Source organism: Canis aureus, chromosome 3, assembly GCF_053574225.1.
Source record: "Canis aureus isolate CA01 chromosome 3, VMU_Caureus_v.1.0, whole genome shotgun sequence".
Classification (NCBI taxonomy): domain Eukaryota; kingdom Metazoa; phylum Chordata; class Mammalia; order Carnivora; family Canidae; genus Canis; species Canis aureus.
The window spans coordinates 80293415-80319409 of NC_135613.1; the positions used below are offsets into that span (position 1 = coordinate 80293415).

Below are 25995 nucleotides of genomic sequence, written 5' to 3' on the forward strand. Positions count from 1 at the left end.
AGCCACGCCATCCTATCGCTCTCTCGAAGCGCGGCATCGAGCCTGACTCAGCCAATGGGGAGCGGGCCAGGAGGCGGACCGGGCCGCTGCCGGGGTTGGGTGCGCCGCTGAACGGATGGCAGAGGGAGCCGAGCGGATTCCTGGGGAACGCTGGCCAGGTGAGAAGGCCGGAGGCTGTAACATGAGAGCCAGCTGCAGGTGCAATCCAGGTTGTTGGTGGAGCTGAACGGAGAGCGGGAGGTGGGGCTCTGATGGCGGCGGGTGGGGTGTGCGAAGCGGCAGTCCGGGGCCTCGCAGAGGAGGGGGCGTGGGATGTGGGGTAGGGACATCCTGGAATGCAAGGGTGTGAAGGTCCGGGATGGGGCGTGCGCTTCGCACAGGAGGGCGCGGGAAAGCTCGCGTCCTGGGGCCGGTCCCGGGGCGGCGGGGGGAGGCGCTCGGGATGCGGCGGGCCGGGGGCTGCCCCGCGATGGGCAGCGTCCGAGGGGTTGAGTTGTGGAGGCGGGAGGCGGGCGGTTGGGACCTGCTGGAGTGAGCAGAGAGGGGCGTGGAGGGGGGAAGCGAGGGCGCGAGGAAGGGGTGGGCGGACGGGGCTGGGGAAGCTGCCGGCTTGGAAACCAGGACGAAGGTGGGACTAGGATGGCACGGCTCGCGGACCCCGCTGGGGAGGAGGACAGATGCCCCGTGTGGTCTTCAAAGTGCCTTTGCTTTTATTTGCTTTAGCAGCGTGACAAACAAACAAGACAAAACAAAACAGAGTCCACTACGAAAAAACTCTCTTTAGGTCCTGACTTAAATTTCGAGTTCCTTTCCTCAGTTAGAGGTTCTCCTTACTCTCCTTTCCTTCCGTTGAGTCCTCTAGGTCTGTGGCTGGTATCAGCCCAGCGGTGCAGACATGTTTGTGTTTTCAGGCATTCCAGAAAAACGAGTACAAACCTGAGAGATGTGGCAGGATTATTGACTCCCTGGAGTTAGGTGTTTGTTTTTTACTGCAAGATAAGGGTTTTTTTGTTTGTTTGTTTGTTTGTTTTCTTTGGGGCTGTATATTTAAAAGCACACGTGAAACCGCCCCTCTGAGCCAGTTGATTGTGGAGAAGATGTTGTTGGAGCAGGGAATGCATGATTCTTTCTGCTTTCCACCTAGTCTGGTGTTATTCCTCCCCCACCCCCCCTTTCCTCCAGCTAATAGTGAGAAAAAGACCTTTCCCCCCCCCCCGAAGTCTTGAACAATGTTGCATCTCCTTATTACTATATTCTTTATCATTTAGCTCTTGATCAGCTTATGGTTTAAGAAGGTAGCACGGTGTTATTATTTTTAATATTTTTTTTTTTATTTATTTGAGAGAGCAAGAGAGAGCATAGCATGAGCAGGGACAGGGTAGAGGGAGAAGCAGGTTCCTGGCTGAGCAGGGAAGCCCAACAGGGGACTTGATCCCTGGACCCTGAGATCATGACCTGAGCTGAAGGCAGATGCTCAACTGACTGAGCCACCCAGGTGCCCCAGGTAGCACTGTCTTAAACAGAAATAGCTAACCTCCTTCCTTTGATGTTTTATTTTAATCTAGTTTTTTTTTTCTTCTCTGAGCTTTTCCAGATTCAGTAGGAAAAATTTTCTTTTCCCTCCGATTGTCATCTAGTTCCGTGAGCTGTCTCTGCGATCGGTGGCTTCGATCAGCAGTGTCAGTTACAGACATGTCTTGAGATGGGCAGTTGGAAGTGGCTATAGATAGGAGCAGTAGTTGCAGCGCGATATATGGGATTGGAAGCGCAGTGATGGTGGATGCGTATGTCTCCCTCTTGAGTGCATCACTACCTGCATTAGTCATCAGTCATGCTCTTTAGTTGACCCTGCTACCCCATTGGGATTTGGAACAGAAAGCAGCTTGTAGCTAGGCAGTTGCTGCTGAAATGTAGGACCATAAATTGGGCATATTCAATCATGACTTTTCTCTGATTTCTACTTTTTCCTCTGTACTCAATATTCATTTCCTGGTTTCTTTCATACATTCCTGCTTTTTCTAGAGTGCTCCCTTTCTCTATTTAATTGTATCTCCATTTCCAGTCTTTCCTATTTTCTTTGCATTTCTTCCCCTAACCCCCCCTTTTTCCTTTCCTGTGTTTGCTCTTTATTCCTGTTGTACCATGCTGTTGCCAGTAGTGATCATGTACTTGTTAGCTGTGAAGGAGCAGGAAGCAGAATTATGGTGATAAGAGTCCAGTCACTCCTTTTGAGTTTTGACACACAGACTTGACTTATCCCTCCTTTCTTGCCAGGCAGTCGTACTTGAGGCAAGGCTTGGGTCTTGGTATTAGCTCTGACCTCTCTGGTGTGTTCGTTAGCTCCTGTCTGCCTGATATTTTTTTGCCACTATAAAATATGAAAGTGAATTAGATAAATTGAAAGTGTTTAATATCTCACAGTGTTGATTTTTCCATTTCAGCTATTTGAGTGTCATCTGTTGCCATCCATTGATGTCAAGATGACTAAGCTGGGATTTTTGCGGTTGTCCTATGAGAAGCAGGACACACTTCTGAAGCTTCTCATTCTGTCGATGGCTGCTGTGTTATGTGAGTGTGCATGTAGACCTCTCTTTGGGGGGAGAAAATCTTCAAAAGAATCAAGAATGGTTTTTTTTTTTTTTTTTTTTTTAGAGATTTTATTTTAGAGAGAGTGCGCGTGCGTGGGTGTGCGCACAAGCAGGGGGAGGGAAGCAGAGTCCCCACTGTGCAGAGAGCCCAATGCAGGGCTTGATCCCAGGACTCTGGGATCAGGACCTGAGCCGAAAGCAGACTCTTAACTGAGTAAACCACCCAGACGTCCCAAGAATGGCTTTCTTGAATACCTTGTTCTTTTCAGTAGATTGTGATGTTATCTTTTTACTGTTATCCATCAGTGTAATTTTATGAAGACAAAATACAAGAAACAAAGATTAGGGTGGCTCAGCAGTTGGGCATCTGCCTTTGGCTCAGGGCGTGATCCCAGGGTCCCAGGATTGAGTCCCACATTGGGCTCCTGCATGGAGCCTGCTTCTCCTTCTGCCTGTGTCTCTGCCTCTCTCTGTCATGAATAAATAAATAAAATCTTAAAAAAAAAAAAAAAGATTATAAAAGTCAGGGCTAGAGGTCATCTGGGAAAGAATGGGAGGCATGCTTTGCTACTTCTATTTTCTCCTAGAACTAAAAGATATACTGGGAACCCTTGGATACTGAATTTTGTAAAAGACAATTGTCTTCAGTCTAGTTGCCTACTTTAGTTATTTCTGAAAATCTCTTCAGAACTTAGTCTATTTTTTTTTTAGATTTTCTAGTTCTTTATGAGTCATTAGTGTGGTCTTGATTTGCCTTACCTCTTAGTTTGCTCCAAAGTAAAGGTTAGTTGTGGGGAGGGGAGGTCAACATATAAGAAAGATGACCATGTAGGCTGAGTGCAGTATTAATAGGTGAATGCATTGTTACAGGCCTTGATAATAAGTAAAGTGGGTCCTACCTACCTGGAAAATGTAGGTGTCATTCTCAGGGGAAAGTGAAATTCTTAAAAAAAAAAAAAATAAAAAATAAAAAGTGAAGTACTTTTGTTTTTCCTATGTGGGAGAGATGGATAAATACTTTATTTAGGGGTCTTTTTTTTTTTTTTTTTTTTTTTTTAAAGTAAACTCTACCCCAGAGATGGGGCTCAAACTCATGACCCCAAAATCCAGAGTCACATGCTGTATCAACAGAGCCAGCCAGGCACCTGTTTAGGGATCATATTTCCTATTACTTCTGTGTTGGATAATGCTATTACCTCTATAATACTATAATCTACTATTACTTTTCATGGCACAGTACCATTAAAATATTAACTCTCTGGCTTTTGCAGCATTCTCCACTCGTCTTTTTGCCGTCCTGAGATTTGAAAGTGTCATCCATGAGTTTGACCCGTAAGTACTTTTGCTTCGTCTGGTATTTGCTTTGGGGAGCATTCAGGTTCAGTGGGTTTCAGATCTCAGATTCTAATCAGCTTTTGGTGACGGGGATGTGCTTCCTATATATATTTAGGGTGAAAACCCTTCAGGTTTTCCAGTGGAGATAAGTAAGTCTCTGAAACTCATTTTCTGGCCAGGCTAAGGGAAGTCTGGTTACTCAGGTTGGTCAGCAGTTAGTGATTCAGGTTGAGGGAAAGGGGCCTGATGTGTGTTTGAGGCTCAAAAGAAAATCATAAGTCATGAACTTGAGATTTATGACTTTTTGTTTAACAATTTAAATGACAGAAATTGGGCCTCTTGGTTAAGTTCTAAGACATTGGGGAAAATGTAGAGTCATGAGTTCAATTAGGAATTTTGTTTATTTAAAAAAAAATATATATATAGAGAGAGAGAGTTCATTTTGTTTCAAGCTCTGTTTTACATTGAACCTAGGTGTGTCTGTCTCTGGACACTGGAGTCACTATATTGTATTGCCTAAAGTTAAGGCCTAATTAAAAATCTGGAAAGCTAGAATCATAGGTTCTTCAAATATCATTAATATTTAAAAAGTACCATATTTCAGTTGCATTGGTTCAGAAGTTGATTTGCAAATTTGTTATTTTTTGTAAGTATTTGAAAGCACTCTGGAGGCATAAAATATTTTCTTTGGGGTCTCTCAAATCAATTTATGTATTTATTTCTCATGAATGAGGAAACCTATCCTTTTGTTTCTTGATCACCAGACTGTTAAGGCTTTTTTTCAGATTCTCTACATGAACAAATATTGAAGCGAGATGGCCAGGGAGAACGGGACTGTCTGCTCTGTAGCCATAGAACTGGAAGGAACTGTAAAGATCTTGTGATTTGATGCTTACTTTTGTGGAGCAAGAAACCGAGGCCTGGGTTCTGACCCCAGTCCAGACCTCTTCCCACTAATTGGTACTTCCTCTGCCTTGCCCTACCTGCGCTTAGGTAAAGGACATGGTTCTCACACATACTGACTGCCTGTTACCCTCATCCCTGTATTTCTCTGACAGTTACCAAAATAACATTCATTAGCAACAAACAGAAGGATAGAGATTTCTGCCATCTGCTACTTCTGCTTACTTCAGCTGCTAAAACTTGACTGACCAAGAAGGAAATAGGGTTAGAAGGATGGGCAGGAAGGGTGGTTAGTCATCATTACCCTTAGTAATTAAAAATTATTTTTATTTAATTTATATTTTTTCCTTTTTTTTCTTATTCTTTTTACTTTTTAAATTATATTTTTATTTGAATGTAGTTGGTACACAGTGTTACATTAGTTTCAGGTGTATATCATAGTGATTGGACAAGTTTATACATTATGCAATGCTCCCTACAAATGTAGCTACCATCTGTCACCATACACTGTTATTACAATGTCATTGACTATATTCCCTATGCTGTGCCTTTTATTTCCTTGACTTACTCATTCCATAACTGAAGCCTGTGTCTCCCATGCCTCATCCATTTAGCCCATGCCCCCATCTCTGCCCCTCTGGTAACCATCCATTTGTTCTCTGTATTTACAGGTCTGATTCTGTTTTTTGTTTATTTTTGTGAAATTGTATGGTATTTGTCTTTCTCTGACTTTCTTTTAGCATGATACTCTTTAGGTCTATCCATGTTGCTGCAAATGGCATGATTTCGTCCTTTTTTTGTGGCTGTGTAACATTCCTGTGTGTGTGTGTGTGTATATACATACATACCATATCATCCTTACCCATTCATCTATCGATGGAATCTTAGGTTGCTTCTGTATCTTGGCTACTATAAACATTGCTGCAGTAAACATACGGTGTGTATTTTTTCAAATTAGTGTTTTCATTTTCTTTAGGTAAATTCCCAGTAGAGGAATGACTGGATCATATAGTATTTCTATTTTTAATTTTTTGAGGAACCTCTGTACTGTTGTCCACAGTGGCTGTATCAGTTAACATTTCTATTAGCAGTGCATGAGGGTTGCTTTTTCTCCACATCCTCACCAACACTTGCTATTTCTTTTTGATTTTAGCCATTCTGACAGATGTAAGGTGATACCACATTGTGGTTTTGATCTGTGTTTCCTTGGTGATGAGATGTTGATGTTCTTATTTTTATTTTTAATTTTTGAAAAATAATTTATTTATTCATGAGAGACACAGATCGAGAGAGATGCAGAGACATAGGCAGAGGGAGAGGGAGGCTCCATGCGGGGAGCTGACGTGGGACTCTATCCTGGATCCCCAGGATCACGCCCTCGGTCAAAGGCAGGCACTCAACCACTGAGCCACCCAGGCGTCCCTATTTTTAATTTTGTAAGTTATTTTTTCCCCCTTATTTCTTTTAAAATAAGAAACTTAAATAAAATAAGCTTGAGAAGAGGTTATATACCTTGGACTTAAAGAATTGTGTCTTTTCATGTATAACTCTAAGAATTTTATATCAAATATATTTTTTTAAGATCTTATTTTTAAGTAATTTACACCCAATGTGGGGCTTGAACTTGCAACCCTGAGAGTCACATACTTGACCAACTGAGCCAGACATGCGTCCCTCAAATTTTTTTTTTTAAGATTTTGTTTATTTATTCATGACAGACACAGAGAGAAAGGCAGAGACATAGGTAGAGAGAGAAGCAGGCTCCATGTGGAAACCCCACATGGGACTTGTTCCTGGATCCCCAGGATCACGCCCTGGGCCAAAGACAGGCGCTCATCCGCTGAGCTACCCAGGTGTCCCCCTCAAATATTTTTGTGTAATTTATATTTTTATTCTACTACATGAGTGGCATTCAGAACTATTTTCTTTAAAGATTTTATTTATTTATGAGAGACAGACAGACAGAGGCAGAGGGAGAAGCAGGCTCCATGCAGGGAGCCTGATGTGGGACTTGATCCTGAGTCTCCAGGATCACGCCCTGGGCTGAAGGCAGGTGCCAAACTGCTGAGCCACCCAGGCTGCACCCAGAACTATTTTAAATAACATGAGTAGGACTTGTAAGTTTAAACACTCATTAAAGACATTTGTGTTACTGAGTGGATTAAAAAAATTGTAAGGTGTGTATGGTGTTACACCAACATCTTTAGAGATGCCCATTTCTTGATGTTATCCATGTATCTTCCTATGTGGTATCAAAATGATCTTTTGTATGTTCCTCTCTCTTGGAAAGGGCCAAATTTATTAATGCCTACATATCAGCTGTTTTGTGTTTTGGTGCTTGAATTCTCTGACTGATGTTAATACCTACTAATTGCCAGGCTAGTGAAGTATCCTGCTTGAGTTAGGCTCTAGTTGCATTTCCTTCTGAGAGAAGTAGTTCTTGAGTTGAGACAAGCATGGAGCTAGAAATGAGGGCACTTACGGTAATGTAAAATGATTTTCATACTTGGCATGTTTTGGTATCAAACTGATTTTTATTAGAGTAATGGTAAGTTCCTTAGTGGTGTAATCTGAGGAGCAAAATTCTCTGCAAATTGGTATTGAGTACAAAGAGGAGTAGACACAGATCCTTTCTTTCTTGCCATAGGTACTTTAATTATCGGACTACTCGGTTCCTGGCTGAAGAGGGATTTTATAAATTCCATAACTGGTTTGATGACCGGGCCTGGTACCCTTTGGGACGAATCATTGGAGGAACAATTTATCCAGGTGAGAGGAACAGGAATTTAAAAAAAAAGTTTTTTTAATAGAAATAAGGTATTTGTATATTATGGAACAGTTTATCTTATTTCTAATATCTTCATTTTGTGGCAATTGTAATTTTATTCTGATTACAGGTTACTAAAATTGGATCTTATGTATATAGGCAAACACGTGTGGGAAATGGGGATGGGTGGATTTTCATAAATTCTGGACTCCTGATTGAATTCTTAGGAGAGAAATTTATAGGTCTACCACAGTTACTGTGTCTGTTTCTGGGAGTTTGTCAAGACCTATGTTATCACTTTATTGATACTTTTGATTTTCTCTCTCTTTCCCTTAAAGCTCTTTGTCTTACTAAGATAACCTACTGGGGTTTCTTCTTCCTGTTACAGGCTTAATGATCACCTCTGCTGCAATCTACCATGTACTTCATTTTTTCCACATCACCATCGACATTCGGAATGTCTGTGTGTTCCTGGCCCCTCTCTTCTCTTCCTTCACCACCATCGTCACGTACCACCTTACCAAAGAGCTCAAGGTGAAGGATTTGGGGTGATAGGCTTGGGAATGAATATTGTTGAATTCCTGTAGTAGATTAAAGGGTGGGGGACTGAGAGCCTCAGAAGGGCAGGGAACCAGAGGCTAAAGAAAGCTTTGGCAAGGCTGAATTACAGGGTTCACTCCAGCCCCTTCCTGGATATATGGTTTCTTGTTATTAGCAACTGTTTTGTCCTTATTAGAGAACATTTGAAGGTCAAATATAAATTTCTACATAAGGGAAAAGAAAGACATTTAAAATGCAAAATGTGAGCTTTAGATTTTAAAGTTCTCACAACCTGGGATGCCTGGGTGGCTCAGTGGCTGAGGGTCTGCCTTCAGCTCAGGACATGATCCTGGGATCCAGGATCAAGTCCCACATTGGGTTCATCTCAGGGAGCCTGCTTCTCCCTCTGCCTGTGTCTCTGCCTCTCTCTCTGTCTCTCATAAATAAAGAAATAAAGTCTTAAAAAAAAAAAAAGTTCTCACAATCTAAGGGAGAGGAAAAATAACTACAAAAAGTGTTCCAAAATGGTTAATTTTTCCTATTGGAAATGCACAGCAATTATTTGTTGATTTTTTTTAACATTATTTAAAATTATTAAACCACTTTTGTAGTAGGCACCATTATACTGCCTCTCTTTTTTTTTTTTTTTTAATTTTTATTTATTTATGATAGTCACACACAGAGAGAGAGAGGCAGAGACATAGGCAGAGGGAGAAGCAGGCTCCATGCACCGGGAGCCCGACGTGGGATTCGATCCCGGGTCTCCAGGATCGCGCCCTGGGCCAAAGGCAGGCGCCAAACCGCTGCGCCACCCAGGGATCCCCTGCCTCTCTTTTTCTAGGTTTCTGCACTGCTGATCCAGGGTACTTGGATACTATTCTTAGTTTGTGGCTATGGTGTCAGGGAGATCCCATAGAGGTGATTAACTAGTAGGAGGTCTTGGGAAAGTTGAGTGTAGTTTGGAAACCTTTTCATCCTTCCCTTTGTTGCCCTCATTCCAAATTTGACTCTTACCAACAGACAAGTCCTTACTCTTTTGGAGTATGGCTTATATTTGTTGTTCCTCTCTTCTGAGCTCACAGTTTGCCTTGTGATGTTCCAACTTTATTATTCAAGCTCCTGGGATCTTTACTCCAGATAGATGGTCACCTTTTAGCTTTTTAGCTTAAATAATTGTCTATTCTTGCATACCTTTTAGAGGTGTGACTCTTTGACAGCATGCAGATATTGTTAGGGATAGGGACTCATAAGCCCGGGAATACTGCAGCCAAACAGCCCATTCTGAGGCAATGTCTGATGTCTGACAGCTTGCATGATTTGTCTGTCCTTAGCCTATGTGTATTCAGTTTCAGTCTTGGTATCATCATGGGGAATTAGTTGTGATGTTTTTAGTTTTCTTGTGCTGCAAACATTTCTAGCATCACTTCTATCTTGGAAAGTGTTGGACAGTTCTCTGGGCCCATTATAAGCATAATGTACTAGTGGATCCTCTCTTTCTCTCATGAGTAGATGTTGTTAACTTCCTGTTACCTCTCTTTTCTTTCAGGATGCAGGGGCTGGACTTCTTGCTGCTGCCATGATTGCTGTAGTTCCTGGGTATATCTCTCGATCTGTGGCTGGTTCTTATGATAATGAAGGTAAGACTTAAAATGCTGAAGATAATCTGTTCATCTCATTATTCAGTAGATCTTCAGGAAGTGCAGTAGAACTGAATTCATATCTGATGTTTAGCAGTAGCAAAAATGGTATTTGGGTTAGAAGATTAGAAATGTGCCAGAAGGGACCTCAGACAAATTTATATCTTTCTCTGTCATCTCCTCCAGAAAGGTAGCTGGTAATTTTCATTATATAAGGCTTTTGGCTCTTCTCTGGGCATAAAAGTAGATAGTTTAGTGTTGAGTGTTACTATTATGTTAACATCGTGATCATTTGCTTTGTTTTCCTAGATAAGAGAAATGGATATATTTTTTAAAGGTTTTATTTATCGATTTATTTACTTTTTAATTTTTTATTTTTTCTTTTAAAGATTTCATTATATGAGTGAGAGTGAGCACAAGTGGTGAGGAAGGGCAGAGGGAGGGGAAAAAGCAGATTGCCTGCTGAGCAAGGAGCCTGACACAGGGCTTGATCCCAGGACTCCAGAACCCTGGGATCATGACTTGAGCTGAAGGCAGATGATTAACTGACTGAACCACCCAGGTGCTCCTTCGAGATTTATTTTTAAGTAATCTGTACAGCAAGGTGGGGTTCAACCCCACAACTCCCAAGATCAAGAGTTGGATGTCTATTGAATGAACCAGCCACATGCTTTGAGAAATGAATATTTTAAAATCTTAAAATTTTAAATTAAATTTTTTTTTTTTTTTTTTTTTTTTAGAGAGAGAGCAGGAGTGAGAGAGAGAGAGAGACTACAAGTCTGTCTTGGAGGGGAGGGGCAAAGGGAGAGGGAGAAGCAGACTCCCTGATGTGTAGGGAGCCTGAATCAGGGTTTGATCCTAGGACTCTGAGATCATGACCTGAGCGGAAGGCAGACATTTAACTGACTGAGCCACCCAGGCACCCTGAGAAATGGATTTTCTTAAATCCCTAATGACTTTTATTGACTTGTTTCAGTATGGCCTGTATTTATTGAATGTTATTGGGAAAATATAATGTTAGGTATTATAGGTAATCAGTAAGATTATTTTGGCTCATAATTAGGAATTACAATGATAATGAATAAAATTATGTTGGTTCATAATCTATTATGGAAGGTAATTATAGACCTATAATAATGCACAAGAGGTAGGTAGTATACATGTTATTAGAAAGGTATGTACCAAGTACTTTGGGAATATAGTGAAAGGAGAGATAATTCAGATTTGGAGATGAAGGAAGACTTTTTGGAAGTAGCTGAGAGTGAACCAAGTCCTGGGGTTAAGACTTCAATAGATAAATATTAAGGAAAGGGCTAATGAAGGCATAAGAGGTAGAGACAGGATGGTGCATGTTAGTATGGAGTATCTTTAGGACCACACTAACAGGGAATTTAGTGCCTGAAAGGAATAGTAATAATAACAACCAACGTTTACTGAGTACTTGCTCTATACTAGGTGCTATTCTAAGTCCTTTACATGCAATAATTAAATTTGTCTTCACAATACTTTTATGTAATAGATACTATTATGGCTTCTTTTTAATAGGAAACAAATGATAAGAGGTAAAATAATTACACTGTTATTGAGTAAGTAGGTTTGAGATAAGAATCATAACAATATCTTTTTTTATTTTTATTTTTTTTACGATTTTATTTATTGGGATGCTGGGTTAGTTCAGTGGTTAAGCAGCTGCCTTTGACTCATGTCATGATCCTGAGGTCCTGGAATCAAGTTCCATATCAGGCTCAATGCAGGGAGTCTGCTTATCCCTTTGCCTGTGTCTCTGCCTCTCTCGGTGTCTCTTATGAATAAATAAATAAAATCTTTAAAATCTTTATTTATTTATGAGAGACAACATGAGCTGGGGGGAGGGGCAGAGGGAGAGGGACAAGCAGACTCCCCATGGAGCAGGAAACCCAACACAGGGATCAATCCCAGGACCCTGAGATCATGATCTAAGCTGAAGGCAGATGCTTAACTGACTGAGCTCCCCAGGCACCCCCAGAACAGTATTCTTAAATATTGTACCAGCATGGCCTTTTACTAAATTTTTGTTCTGTTCTTTCTGCAGGGATTGCCATCTTTTGCATGCTACTCACCTACTACATGTGGATCAAAGCAGTAAAGACTGGTTCCATCTATTGGGCAGCGAAGTGTGCCCTTGCTTATTTCTACATGGTAACTTTTCCCTCCTTTCTTCCATGAGTGTTTCTATTGAGATCAACTGATATAAATTGGAACTAGCTCTTGGGCTTTGAGACCATAGATTGGAGGCTAGAAGTCTTTATTGTTTATTATGTCCTTACAAAGCCCCATCCAAGACAGGTGTGTGGATATCTATTGTGTAATAGCAAGATAGAGATAATGTTTTTAATTTTTAAAGTTCTCCAGATAGTATATGTCCTATGGATATTGGTTGGCCAACTCTCTTTTCTAATATGTTCCTTTTAAATTTTTCCTTTTCTAATATATTTTTTTCCTGTTCAATCTTATGTATTTACTTAGACTTCTTCACTTAATTGCTTCCACTTGTTATGTATCCTTAAATCCTCCATATAGTGTTAGAATAGATTGCATCTAGATTAACTGAGTGTTGAGTTACAAAAGTCTTCTTTTGTGATCATGATGGCATAGGGAATATGGGGTTGAATTACAGTAATAGGTGTGAATTTGATTTTCTTAATGAAAGAAATCATTTATTTATTTATTTATTTATTAAAATATTTATTTATTTATTCATGAGAGACACAGAGAGAAAGAGTCAGACACATAGGCAGAGAGAGAAGTAGGCCCCACGCAGGAAGCCCAACATGGGACTCGATCCCAGGACTCCAGGAAAACGCCCTGGGCTGATGGCAGGTGCTCAAGTGCTGAGCCACCTAGACATCCCAGAAGTCAGTTATTTAAACTCTCTAAGCCACTTGGCATAAATAAAGTTTATAGTTACTGTAAAGAGATGTTCTTTGCAAGGTCACAGGTAATATCCTAAATATAGTGGTAGCCTGAGCAGGAGTGCTCAGAGGAACTCTTCTTTTTTTTATCCTGTCATAGGTCTCTTCATGGGGAGGTTATGTGTTCTTGATCAACTTAATCCCTCTCCATGTACTGGTGCTGATGCTCACAGGACGTTTCTCCCACCGGATCTACGTGGCCTACTGTACTGTTTACTGCCTGGGCACCATTCTTTCCATGCAGATCTCCTTTGTGGGTTTTCAGGTGAGTCCTAGATTGAATAGAGTTTTTAGCTTCTTTTACTTTCTCTAAACCGCTCCAAGTAGCTTGATTTGTCTTGGATTCCGATGAAGAGAGTAAGACTTATTCACAGTCTAACCTTGGACTGTTGTGTTAACTGAAGCAACAGAATCATTGGTCACTGAAGTCTGCTTCCAGAGCATGTTAATATTTGTTCCATAATGTTTGAATTTAAGGACTGTTAATCTGGTTTAGATTTGTTGAGGAGAGCTATTTTGAGCTGAGTTGGTATAAATGCAAAGTTATTTCCAGTCCTTTTTAATGCTGATGAGTCCCATGTATTAGTAATGACCCCTGAACTTCTTGATGGGACCTGTGTGAAAGTCCTTTAGGACGCAAGGCACAAACATTTTAACCACATTACTTATAGGGTTAAGAGACAACTATGAAACCGGAGAATGATGTGGTGTGTTTAATTTCTCGTGTGAAATTCTGATGAAAATAGAACCCTTATTCAGAAATCAGCAGTATTTTCCTTACTGATCACCTACTGTATGCAATTTGCTAATCAGTGGGAAATGTAAAAATTAAAAATATGATCCTGGTCTTTAAGGAAGTTGCAATTTTGTGGGGAAAAAAGTATATGCAGTTGTCTATATTTATAATATAGCAGCTCTGGAAATGTGATTGCTAGACCAGCAGCAATGCGAACTTGTTAGAAATGCAGATTATGGGGGCAGCTGGCTGACTTTGGCAGTAGAGCGTGCTGCTTGATCTTGGTATTGTGAGTTTGAGCCCCATACTGGGGGTAGAAGTTACAAAAAATAATAATATAAGTATTCTGAAGAAGCATATAAATTCCAAATTTTTTATTAAAAAAATGCAAATTCTGGGTTCTTCTCAGAGACCTGCTGAATCAAACTTTAGGGGCGGATTCTGCATTCTGTGTCTTAACACCCTCTCTTCTTTGCCCTCCCCATGGTTATGATGCTCACTAGTTTGAGAACCTCTGGTCTAAGCAAAGAATTTATAAGTAATGGAAGAGATCTAAGGTGCGTGGAACATAGAAAGGAGTAAGTTTAGCAGATTAGGAGGAAATGTGTGGCCTTGAGTGATGAGAACTTCTGTGAATGCAGATTTTGGGAAAATGAGAAAATTGCCATCTAGGCTAAAGAAAGCCTGAGCAAAGGCCAGAGGTATGATTATGATAGAGTATGGTATGCTTTGGAGGACTCCAAATACTCTTTGGAAAATGCAGCAGGTGAATTAGACTCTCCCTTCAATTGGCCCTAATTCCTCGGAGGCCTCAGAACTCATTTGACCCTTTGTTTGGTCAGAACTAGGTCAGGAGAATTCAGGTCTAGGCTGGATCCATTGTTTTCCAGCATTGTCATATATATGCTTTTATCTACAGCCCGTCCTCTCATCAGAGCACATGGCAGCCTTTGGGGTCTTTGGTCTCTGCCAGATTCATGCCTTTGTGGATTATCTGCGCAGCAAGTTGAATCCACAGCAGTTTGAAGTTCTTTTCCGAAGTGTCATCTCCCTGGTAGGCTTTGTCCTTCTCACCGTGGGAGCTCTCCTCATGCTGACAGGTATGCAGGCTCACATTTTTTGTAAATGGATATGGAACATATAATAAACTTCAAAAATATGGGTTATTTCTTGACCACAGAAAGATTTGTTCTTTCCCTCCTAAGAGTAAAAAGTCCTGCTTCTTCACATTTAGCCCACTTGTCAGCCCAGTGTTTGGATTCTGTGTAGTTAAGAATATCTCATTAGAGTAGCTCTTAATGTCAGAAATATCACACTTGGTGAAAGGACTATATCTCACCTTGCTAATTTTCCTCCTCTTTTTTTCTTTTTCTTTTTCTTTTCTACTGGTAGGGTGGGAGAGATCAATCAACACTGCTGGCCATACTGTGCAAACATGGCCTCGTCTAATGCCATTTGCACTAAACCATGGCTGTTTAGCTTGCTTCATTTTCCTTACTTCTCACAGGCTGATTTGATTCTGCCCAAGTCTCTGTGTGTTGTCTACTTTGGAGCAGCACTGGAGGCTGTAGTTGACTTAGTTTATAGAGTTGGCCATGGTTTGGCTGAATTTGACCTAAAATCTTTCCAGAAAGCACTTTTGCCTCTTATCTCTGAGTTTATATACAGCCTGACTTTATTCTGCTGGCTATGCTGACAAAAATACTCTGAAGTTTGAAAGAAAGGATGGAGTAAAATTCTCAAAGTATTGATGGCATTTTAATAAAAAATACTTCTCTGTTTCAGAGACTCTTATTGAAATGGAAAATTGTGATTAGGATCAGAGGTTATTTTGTTTCAAGAGTGATTGTGAAATATTTGTTGCTTCTTTGCTGCCAGGAAAAATATCTCCCTGGACGGGTCGTTTCTACTCACTGCTGGATCCTTCTTATGCTAAGAACAACATCCCCATCATTGCTTCTGTGTCTGAGCACCAGCCCACGACCTGGTCCTCCTACTATTTTGACCTACAGCTTCTGGTCTTCATGTTTCCAGGTCTGTCTGCCTTGTGTTCTGAAGTGGCTTTTTTAAAGAATCACTGTTTGATTTGAAATAAGTAAATTACCTTCATTCTTGTGTTTTGTTGTTGTTTCTGTTTTTGCCTGTTTACCCTGTGCAGTACAAAGGATGGCTAAGCATTTTTCTAATATTTGAAGCAGAGTAGAAGTCAGAAGTTGAACAGTTGGAGATGCTGGCAAGTTCAGAGCCTCATCGTTTTCTGTTCATTTCTATTATAAGTTAAAATTCAACTTGAATTTGCATTCAGGTTTTTGTTTTTATTTTTGGGTATTTTCAGTATACTTCTCCCATCTCCTATCCATGAGTCTGCCCCATTTATTTTATTGACAGTACTGAATTTTGAGAATAGGCATGGCTGATTGTAACAGCACAGCTACCTATCTTCTAACCAGTCCGTATGTTTTTGGATTTGCTGGTGGTGGGGTGCTGCCTTTTCTTTTCTTTTATTTTTTTAAATAAAATAAAATTTTTTTTTTTTTTTTTACGAAGTTGATTATTGTAAAAAATGTAGACAAGTTAAAAAAAAAAGTAAAACTTTCAGGGGCTCACCACACATCTGTTGCTACTGTTTACATTTTGATGTGTATTCATCCAGTTATTTATTCATTTACTTCAGTTTTTTTTAATTAAAAAAATTTTTTTTTTTTTTTTTAGTAATCTCTACACCTAACAGGGGGCTTGAACTCATGACCCCGAGATAAAGTATCACCTGCTTTTCTGACTGAGCCAGCCAGGCCCCCCTCATCCAGTTATTTATTGAATAAAAATGAGGGGATCCATGGGTGGCGCAGCGGTTTGGTGCCTGCCTTTGGCCCAGGGCGCGATCCTGGAGACCCGGGATCGAGTCCCACGTTGGGCTCCCGGTGCATGGAGCCTGCTTCTCCCTCTGCCTGTGTCTCTGCCTCTCTCTCTCTCTCTCTCTCTGTGACTATCATAAAAAAAAAAATTTGAATAAAAATGAGATGATCCAATTTTTCCCCAGTTTTTTTCATTTTATAAAGAATCATATTTTCTCTTATTTAGTATTATTGTAAAGATATGACAAATATGTTATTTGTTTTTTTAAGTACAGAGATGTGTAAAGAAGGTAAATGATCCATAATATCTTGCAGCAATATTTTAATTGATGTATTCTATTCTGTAAATATACCATCTCTTTTATGTTGGATATTTAGATGGTTTTTTAACTTTTTGCTATTTTAAAGTGTTCTGTATAAACGTCTTTGCATGTATCTATGATTATTTATTTTAATTGCTTACTTGTTTTTATTTTTACTTTTGTAGTTGGTCTGTATTACTGCTTTAGCAACCTGTCTGATGCCCGGATTTTCATCATCATGTATGGTGTAACCAGCATGTACTTTTCAGCTGTCATGGTGAGGAATGCTACAGTTCTGCCCCTGACTCTGAGGGGCATGGCAAGATTCAGGATGTACTGATGATTGTGCACATGCTTCCTTTGGAGCATTTGGGGGGCTGAGTTATAAAGCTGCTTACTATTACTGATCCTTCCCAGGGATATATGATGCACTCATATAGTCTGGTTGTGGGGCCCAGTTTTCTTGGATTCATACTCTTGTGTCAGGGAGAGGCACTATATATCTGTTGGAGAAAGCAACCGTGGACATGTTTTTTCCCCTCTCTTTCTGATTGTCTTAAGAAAGGAGGTGACATTTTTTCCCTAAGGTCCAGGGAGGATTGCCAAGTGTTAGATTGTTGAAAGCAGAGGGAATTTATATATTGTAGTAAGACTACATTTCTCATGCTTTTTAAAAAATTTTAAACTATAGTTACATGTATTCTTTAACATATCATTATTTAGGAACACATATACATAGGTACATATGTAACTGAAAAGCAATTCAAGAAATATATACTTCTGTAGATACAGCAAATATTTTCTCATATTTTGATTTTTCTTTTTAAGATTTTATTTATTCGTGAGAGGCAGAGAAGCAGGCTCCATGTGGGAGCCTGACGTGGGACTCGATCCCGGGTCTCCAGGATCACGCCCTGGGCTGAAGGTAGCACTAAACTGCTGAGCCACCCAGGCTGCCCTATTTTGATCTTTTTTATAGAGAACTCTGTTTGTTGAAAACCACTGAACTGGGCCCCTGGGTGGCTTAGTCAGTTAAGCGTCTGCCTTTGCCTCTGATCGTGATCTCCGGGTCCTAGGACTGAGCCCTGAATTGGGCTTCCTGCCCAGTGGGGAGTCTGCTTCTCCCTCTTGCTCTGTGCATTCTCTCTCTCAAATAAAATAAAATAAAGTAAAGTAAAGTAAAATAAATAAAATAATAAAAATAAAATAAATAAAATAATAAACCACTGAACTGATATCATGCTATACTAATATTTTGAAATCTGTAATTTGTAAAATGCTGATTGGACTGTTTTTGCTTGCTTTCTGTCTCTTTCAGGTGCGTCTAATGCTAGTGTTGGCACCTGTTATGTGCATTCTTTCTGGCATTGGAGTTTCCCAGGTGCTGTCCACTTACATGAAGAATTTGGACATAAGTCGTCCAGACAAAAAGAGCAAGAAGCAACAGGATTCTACATACCCAATTAAGAATGAAGTGAGAATTAACTAAGAACAGGCTTGGGAAACTCTGTGTGTGTGTGTTTGTGTGTGTGTGTGTGTACCTATTTCTTGAGTGAGGGAGTAGAGTGTTATCATAGTGGCCAGAGTGAACTCATACAGCCCCTGACTCATTTTGATTCATCTTATGAATATTGTATGGTAAGAAGCAGTTCTGAATTGTGTTAGTTTAATTTGTTTTATGACATAGTTTTTCCTTTTTTAGGTGGCAAGTGGAATGATACTGGTCATGGCTTTCTTTCTCATCACCTACACCTTTCATTCAACTTGGGTGACCAGCGAGGCCTACTCTTCTCCCTCTATTGTGCTGTCTGCCCGTGGTGGGGATGGCAGTAGGATCATTTTTGATGACTTCCGAGAAGCATACTATTGGCTTCGTCACAATACTCCAGAGGTTAAGATTTGAGAGGAGTGGGACTGAGGGGTAGGGGGAAGTGGGAGACATTTGCTGTGATAATCATATAGCTTTTAGATGGGTGGAAAGCCTGGAGAAATTGGAACTATAGAACCCTGGTATTGAATAAGCCCTAAAAGTCAGCCTCCATTCATTTCAGGATTTCTTCTGTATTTTTACTAGTAATCATCTATACTCTGACAGCATGGTGTTTTTATCAGGAGGTGGACCATCCCAATTATAAAAGAAATCAGAAAATAGAAATAAGAAAAAAAGATAGAAATTTTCCATAAAGTGATCACCTGATGATAAGTACTTGCAACATTTGGTTTATACCTTTTGAGAATCTGAAGTAATTTTCTTGGCAGTAACTATTGGGAATAGCATTTCTGAGTTAGACTCTTAAGGAGTCAAAGCTGTATGAATTTCTCAATTCTTGTCCATCATATTCCGTGGTTTGTATTCCCTCTCATCTTTATATTAACAGGTTTTTGTGACTTTAATTAAAGATTTAATATAATTATCTGATGACATGAGATTATTTTTTGGAACTATTACACAGCCCCCTATACCTACCATTCTATTATTCTTGCTTATAAAAGGTGATCTGAATTAAAAGTGTTGTGAATGTTAGATGCTGTATAATTTGCAGTGAGATTTCATGATTATATTATAAATGTAGGACCAAGTACAAGGTTTATTTTCTCGGTTAGGCCTTACTTAACTATAGATGCCTTTCCAGTTCTTCTCTCGTATTTGACTTTTGGAGGCAGCGAGCTCATTTTCATTTTCCATTCATCTTTCAGGATGCAAAGGTCATGTCATGGTGGGATTATGGTTACCAGATTACAGCTATGGCGAATCGGACAATTTTAGTGGACAATAACACATGGAATAATACCCATATTTCTCGAGTAGGACAGGTAAAGTGAAGGGATTATTTGGCACACAGGGACTAGTGGGAAATATTTCTGAGGTATCATATGATCTGGAATTTTGCTCTGAGAAACATGCATTTATTTTTCTAGGCGATGGCATCCACAGAAGAAAAAGCCTATGAGATCATGAGGGAGCTTGATGTTAGCTATGTGCTGGTCATTTTTGGAGGCCTTACTGGGTATTCCTCTGATGGTATGTACTTGATTCTATTTTTAATTATAGGTCATAGAGTCTAAGGAAACAAGATGAATCTCCTACTCTTCAGTTTTTTTTTTTTTTTACTAATACCGATGTATTTTCTTGGTTGGAGAAGTTCCTAAGTATTTGGAACTTTAGGGTTTTAATGTTTTGTTTTGTTTTTTTTGTTTGTTTTTTTTTGTTTTTTTTGGCAACAAGTAAGAGGTAAAAGTAAATAATTCTCATGAGTGTGGCCTGCTAGAATGGTCTAAAGACCTAAGAGTTCCATAATCGATAAACAACATAAAGCTTAGCTGAGGGATCCCTGGGGGGCTCAGTGGTTTGGCGCCTGCCTTTGGCCCAGGGCGTGATCCTGAAGTCCCGTGATCGAGTCCTGCATCGGGCTCCCTGCATGGAGCCTGCTTCTCCCTCTGCCTGTGTCTCTGCCTCTCTCTGTCTTTCTGTCATGAATGAATAAATAAAATCTTTAAAAAGAAAAAAAAAAAGCTTAGCTGAACTTATTGTGTTCATTTCACAGTGTGTATAAACCAAACAAACAGAAAGTAATAGCAAAGTAAAACACAATGGGACAAAAAGAACATAGCATCTCAATATGAACTTAAGAATTAGTATTTTTAGTGGTTTTCAGCCATAGATTCATATGCCAGTTTAAAATGTTTCATACTTGTGTGTGTCTGGCATATGTTACCATGTTCCCTGTGATTAATAGGAAAACCATATTTTTAGAAGAATTGTCAAATGTGGTTCTCTGCCTTAAAAAAACTGTAAAAATAATTAAAGCAATACCTTTTTATACTTGAAAATATTAAATACTTTTGCAGGTTTACAATAAAACCTGGTATGTAGTACCTAGTCCCTAAACCTAAACTCCCTATGACATCAGTTTCCAGATGCAATTATTTCTTCAGTTGTTTATTCTAGTACTTATGTTTATATTTCTAAAAATATGTATGTTCTTCTGTTCATTGATCATTTTAGATATGCTGTATCAACTTATAATTATAGAGAAGGAATTTCGTTCTTTTTATCACTCCCCAATTCTTCCTTTTCCTCTTGATTCTTCTTAGTAGAGTCAGTTTTTAGTTTTTGGTTAACTCCAAATAAGGTATTTTGAAGATCGTGACTATCTAAACATTCCTTCCTGGGTCAACCAGTATACATTCTAACCAGGTTACATTCTTACCTAGAATGACTTCTGTTTTCCTGCAGTTAAATAACTACCTCATCTTTCTCTCTTAGTTTTCTTTGAATATAGACTACTTCTTAGAGATGTTTAAATTTTATTTTATTTATTTATTTTTTAAAGATTTTATTTATTTATTCATGAGAGACACAGAGAGAGGCAGAGACACAGGCAGAGGGAGAAGCGGGCTCCATACAGGGAGCCCGATGTGGGTGGGACTCGATCCTGGGTCTCCAGGATCATGCCCTGGGCTGAAGGCAGGCACCAAATCGCTGAGCCACCTAGGCGCCCCAGAGATGTTTAAATTTTAGATTATCGGTCTGTGTATATAGTATAGGTAAAGTGCCAAGTGTAAAGTTAGAAGACTGGTTTCCATGCGTTTCTGGTACAGGCAGGAAGAACGATGATACCATGGACATGTGTCCAAGGATCTGAACTTTTACAATCGCAACAGCACTGTTTATGTATAATTATTTGTAGGTTTTCTAATAGTCACAACATATCCAAATACTACAGAAAAGTGCTTGTGTATGTTTATGTGTATATGTATTTTTATATATATGAATGTACACATTATATGTGGTAAAAAGAGATAATTTCTTGAAATCCTAGCATTAAGCACTGTTAGGTAAACCACTTTCAGCCAGTCAACCTTTTATTGCCTATAAAGGTTTACAGAAGTATGCTTAATGATGGTGTAAGAATGAATGTCATTTGGAACATATTGTAATTTTTGTGTGGGAAATTAGCATATGAAACACTTGACAAAGTAACTTAACATAAAAGAAAGTGCTGAGATGAAGAGGTTTCAAATTATACAATTTTTATTTATTTATTTATTTATTTATTTATTTATTTATTTAAAAGATTTTATTTATTTATTCATGAGAGACAGAGAGAGATGGAGGGAGGGAGGGAGAGAGAGAGAGAGAAAGAGAGGCAGAGACACAGGCAGAGGGAGAAGCAGGCTCCATGCAGGGAGCCTGATGTGGGACTCGATCCCGGGTCCCCAGGATCAGGCCCTGGACTGAAGGCGGCGCTAAACCGCTGAGCCTCTGGGGTGCCCAAATTATACAATTTTTAAAAGTGACCTTTGCATTAAAGTTTGACATTTTAAAAAACACAGCTACTATAAGTATATAGCATGGTCTCTTTTCACAAGGGGAACCATATCCATGTAACTAGCACCCAGATCATGAAACAGAACATTACTAGTGTCCTAGAATTTCTCTTCATACCCCTCAGAGTATCTACCCCCCAAACCGCCATCTTCTAAGGGTGACTACTATCTTGGCTTCTAAGGCCATCAGTTTGCTTTTTAAACAGACTTGTTAAAGCATAATTAACATATTGTACACTTCAGATATTTAAAATCTGTAATTTGGCAAGTTTTGACATAAATGTATTTTTGCCTGTTTTTGAACTGTATAAATGGAGTAGTATAGTATGTACCCTTCATTTCTGGCTTTTTTGGTCAGGAGTATGTATTTGCAAGATTCATTCATGTTGCAGGTCATAATAATTTATTTCTCTCTTTTTTTTTAATTTCTTAATTTTCTTTTTTTTTTTTTTAAGTTTTTTTTTTTAATTTTTATTTATTTATGATAGTCACAGAGAGAGAGGCAGAGACACAGGCAGAGGGAGAAGCAGGCTCCATGCACCCGGAGCCCGATGTGGGATTCGATCCCGGGTCTCCAGGATTGTGCCCTGGGCCAAAGGCAGGCGCCAAACCGCTGCGCCACCCAGGGATCCCTAATTTCTTAATTTTCAATCCTGTGTAGTATTCAATTGTGTGAATATAGCATAATATATGCATTTTAGCGTTGATGAGTATTAAGTGTTGATGAGTTCAGTTTGGCACTGTCATGAATGATGCTCTTATGAACATTATCCTGCTTGTCTTCTGTTGAACATTTTTTTTTTTTAAAGATTTTCTTTATTTATTCATGACAGACACAGAGAGAAAGAGAGGCAGAGACACAGGCAGAGGGAGAAGTAGGCTCCATGCAGGGAGCCCGATGTGGGACCCGATCCTGGGTCTCCAGGATCACACCCCGGGCTGAAGGCAGCACTAAACCACTGGGCCACTGGGGATGCCCTCTTCTGTTGAACATTATATAATGCTACTAAAGAATGGAATTCCTAGTTTATTTTATTTTAAAGATTTTACTTATTTATTCATGACAGACAGAGAGAGAGAGAGAGAGAGAGAGGCAGAGACACAGGCAGGGGGAGAAGCAGGCTCCATGCAGGGAGCCTGATATGGGACTTGATCACAGGTCTCCAGGATCAGACCCTGGGCCAAAGGCAGCATCCCAGGCTGCCCCGAATTTCAGAATTTTGAGGGAAAAGTTTTGCCCCCACATTGTGTTTCCTGTTTTAAAAATATTTCCCCATTAGAAAAATATTTTGAGGGATTTTCTTAGAAATGGCTGCTTTTTCAAATGTCACCCCAGTATGTTGTACACCTTAAACTAATACTGTATGTCAACTGTACTTAAATTAAAAATAAAAGTAAATAAATAGTAGCTTTCATTTGGTAATTCAGCTTTAGCAACCTTTGTGACACAGCAGTTCTCTTTCTACTTTTTTCTAGACATCAACAAGTTTCTGTGGATGGTCCGGATTGGAGGGAGCACAGACACAGGCAAACATATTAAGGAACACGATTATTATACTCCAACTGGGGAATTCCGTGTAGACCGTGAGGGTTCTCCAGTGCTGCTCAACTGCCTTATGTACAAGATGTGTTACTACCGCTTTGGACAGGTCTACACAGAAGCCAGTGAGTGATTCGTAATAACGTTAGTAATAGCAGTAAGAACAGTGATGGCCGACACGTATAGTTTTTTTCACATATTTGCTCTAAGTGCTTTACATCTATTAATTCCTTCGATTCTCACAACAACCCAAAACAGAGATACTAATATTATTTCTATTTTATGTATGAAGAATTTGAGGTACAAATAAGATACTTACCTGTCCAGAGTTACCTAACTAGTGGCAGAGTTAAGTTAAACTAAGGTAGTCTAGCTCTAGATTCTGTGCTTTTTACTCATTACATTCTATTGCCTCTCAGTAAAAGGTATTGCAATGGAGAGAGGAACGAAGGGGGGAGGGGATACAGTGACATAAGGGACTTTGCTTTAAACAAATGCATGGAGACTAACCTGATTTAGGTTAGGTCTTTCCTTCTGACTTTAATTTCTTTTTCTGCACTAGGGACAATTCCTGAAGCGGATGCAGGCCTTTCACTTCTGATGGGTTCTTCTCTAATCCATGGAAGGGTTACTAGTGTAACACAGAGGCCTCTGGGTAGCAATCCTCAGGATTGGAGGGACTGGGAAATCAGACCCCTATCTCTTAGAAGAGTTAGCCTCCATGGACTTTGCCAAGCATTAACTTGGAGAGGATTTGAGTCAGGGTTACACTTGATTTGTTCTAACTACCTAATGTCTTTTTCTGAAGGGGCCTACTCTCTAAACAAATATCAGGCTGAGGAATAATATTCCAATTAGTACATGATTTGCCAAATTGATTTACTCTTTCCTTAGGAAATCAGCACTGTAGAAAGAAGTGTTTCTCCTTTTTTTTTTTGTCCCTTTCTAGAGCGTCCGCCTGGCTTTGACCGTGTCCGGAATGCTGAGATTGGGAATAAAGACTTTGAACTTGATGTCCTGGAGGAAGCATATACCACAGAACACTGGCTAGTCAGGATATATAAGGTGAGCAGACGCTACACTGAGAAAGCAACTCTCATGTTTGTGGATTGGTTCTAGTGCTTAAAAATAGGCCGTATTAAAAAAAAATAGGCCGTATATTTCTAATATGGGACATTTCTAATGTCAGAAAAGTACTTAAAACTCAGAATGTTACTATTTTTATTTTAGATTGTTGTTCAAGAGTAGTCACCCTCGTCTGCTCTCATTTTGGCTGTGGTTACAGTGATATTTTTCCAGTTGGGGCTGTACTTGAACTGTTTTTGTGATTGTCAGGCCTGGAGGGGAAAAAAAAGGAAGTGTGTGTGTGTGGGTTAGGTGGGGGTGTGTGTGTGTGCATGTACTCTACATTTGCATCTCTCCCACTGAGGAATTTATGGCATAGAATCACACAGAAGTGCATTATATCTCTTACATAAGATTGAGAACCCTTGATATATTTGGCAGGTAGCATTTATACTGCTTCTCAGAAATACTGCAGAAGGCTAAGCAGAGAGGATCCCTGGATGGCTTAGTGGTTTAGTGTCTGCCTTTGGCCCGGGGCATGATCCTGGAATCCTGGGAGGGAGTCCCACATCAAGCTCCCTGCGTGGAGCCTGCTTCTCCCTCTGCATCTCTGTTTCTCTCTGTGTCTCTCATGAATAAATAAATAAAAAAATCTTAAAAAAACAAAACAAAAGGAAGCAGAGTAGCTAGTCTCAAACCAGTGCTCTTTTAGTCATTGAATAAATTCAATGATCTGGTTTTGAAGCCCTTGCCAAAACCACACCAAGCAGCAGAACCCAGCCCAGTAGAGAAGCTCTCCCAAGTTGACCTGATTGTAAATATTAAAATGACATTCTTTATGTTGCAGGTAAAGGACCTGGATAATCGAGGCTTATCACGGACATAAATGTTACATCCAGCTCTGATATGCTTCGCACTGAGTGCGTCACATTTAGGACGCTGAAGACGTTTTTTAAATATGCAGTTTATGAGAACAGAGCACGATGGGATTAGAATTTCTGGAAGTTTTGCCTGGGCAGATGGGCTGGGCCAAATGGAATGATTTTTATAATTCTGAGCAGGTTACCAAATGAAATGTCATGGCTTTACTTTGGTCAATTAAAGGGGGGACCTTTTTTTTTAAATGTGCCTTATTTGTTTTGACTTATGACTGATTTGAGAAAGGCAAAAATTTGTGCTGGGCTGATAGAAGGAAAGAAAGCAAACCTCATCCATGCTTTTAGCTCCCTAAATGAGCCATGTGGGGGCATTCTGTCTCTCTCAAATCAGGAACACTATCAAGGACTAGCTCAGATCTCACATGTACATGTACAAACAATTTTGTCATTTCAAAAATTGCAGCACTTAGCACAATGCCTTGCATATATTGGGTGCTCAGTAAACTTTTATTAAATGAATAAATGTTTGTGGAACCAGAGGAGTACCATTTCTGGGCAGGAAAGTCA

General features: G+C 39.7%; 1 protein-coding gene across 3 annotated transcripts; it reads left to right on the plus strand.

Moving 5' to 3' along the window:
* STT3A (STT3 oligosaccharyltransferase complex catalytic subunit A) lies at positions 1–25995 on the plus strand. Of its 3 annotated transcripts, none has more exons than XM_077894065.1 (18): positions 1–158; positions 2442–2568; positions 3860–3920; positions 7474–7595; positions 7982–8127; positions 9680–9770; positions 11842–11948; positions 12822–12986; positions 14377–14557; positions 15336–15491; positions 16800–16891; positions 17933–18088; positions 18317–18505; positions 19312–19428; positions 19534–19636; positions 23422–23610; positions 24435–24550; positions 25398–25995. In XM_077894065.1, the coding sequence occupies exons 2-18, from the start codon at positions 2481–2483 to the stop codon at positions 25434–25436; spliced, it is 2118 nt and encodes a 705-aa protein (XP_077750191.1). In that variant the 5' UTR covers positions 1–158; positions 2442–2480; the 3' UTR covers positions 25437–25995. The 3 variants fall into 3 exon arrangements, with proteins under 3 accessions (XP_077750191.1, XP_077750192.1, XP_077750193.1); XM_077894066.1 differs by having other exon boundaries at positions 79–209; XM_077894067.1 differs by having other exon boundaries at positions 105–240.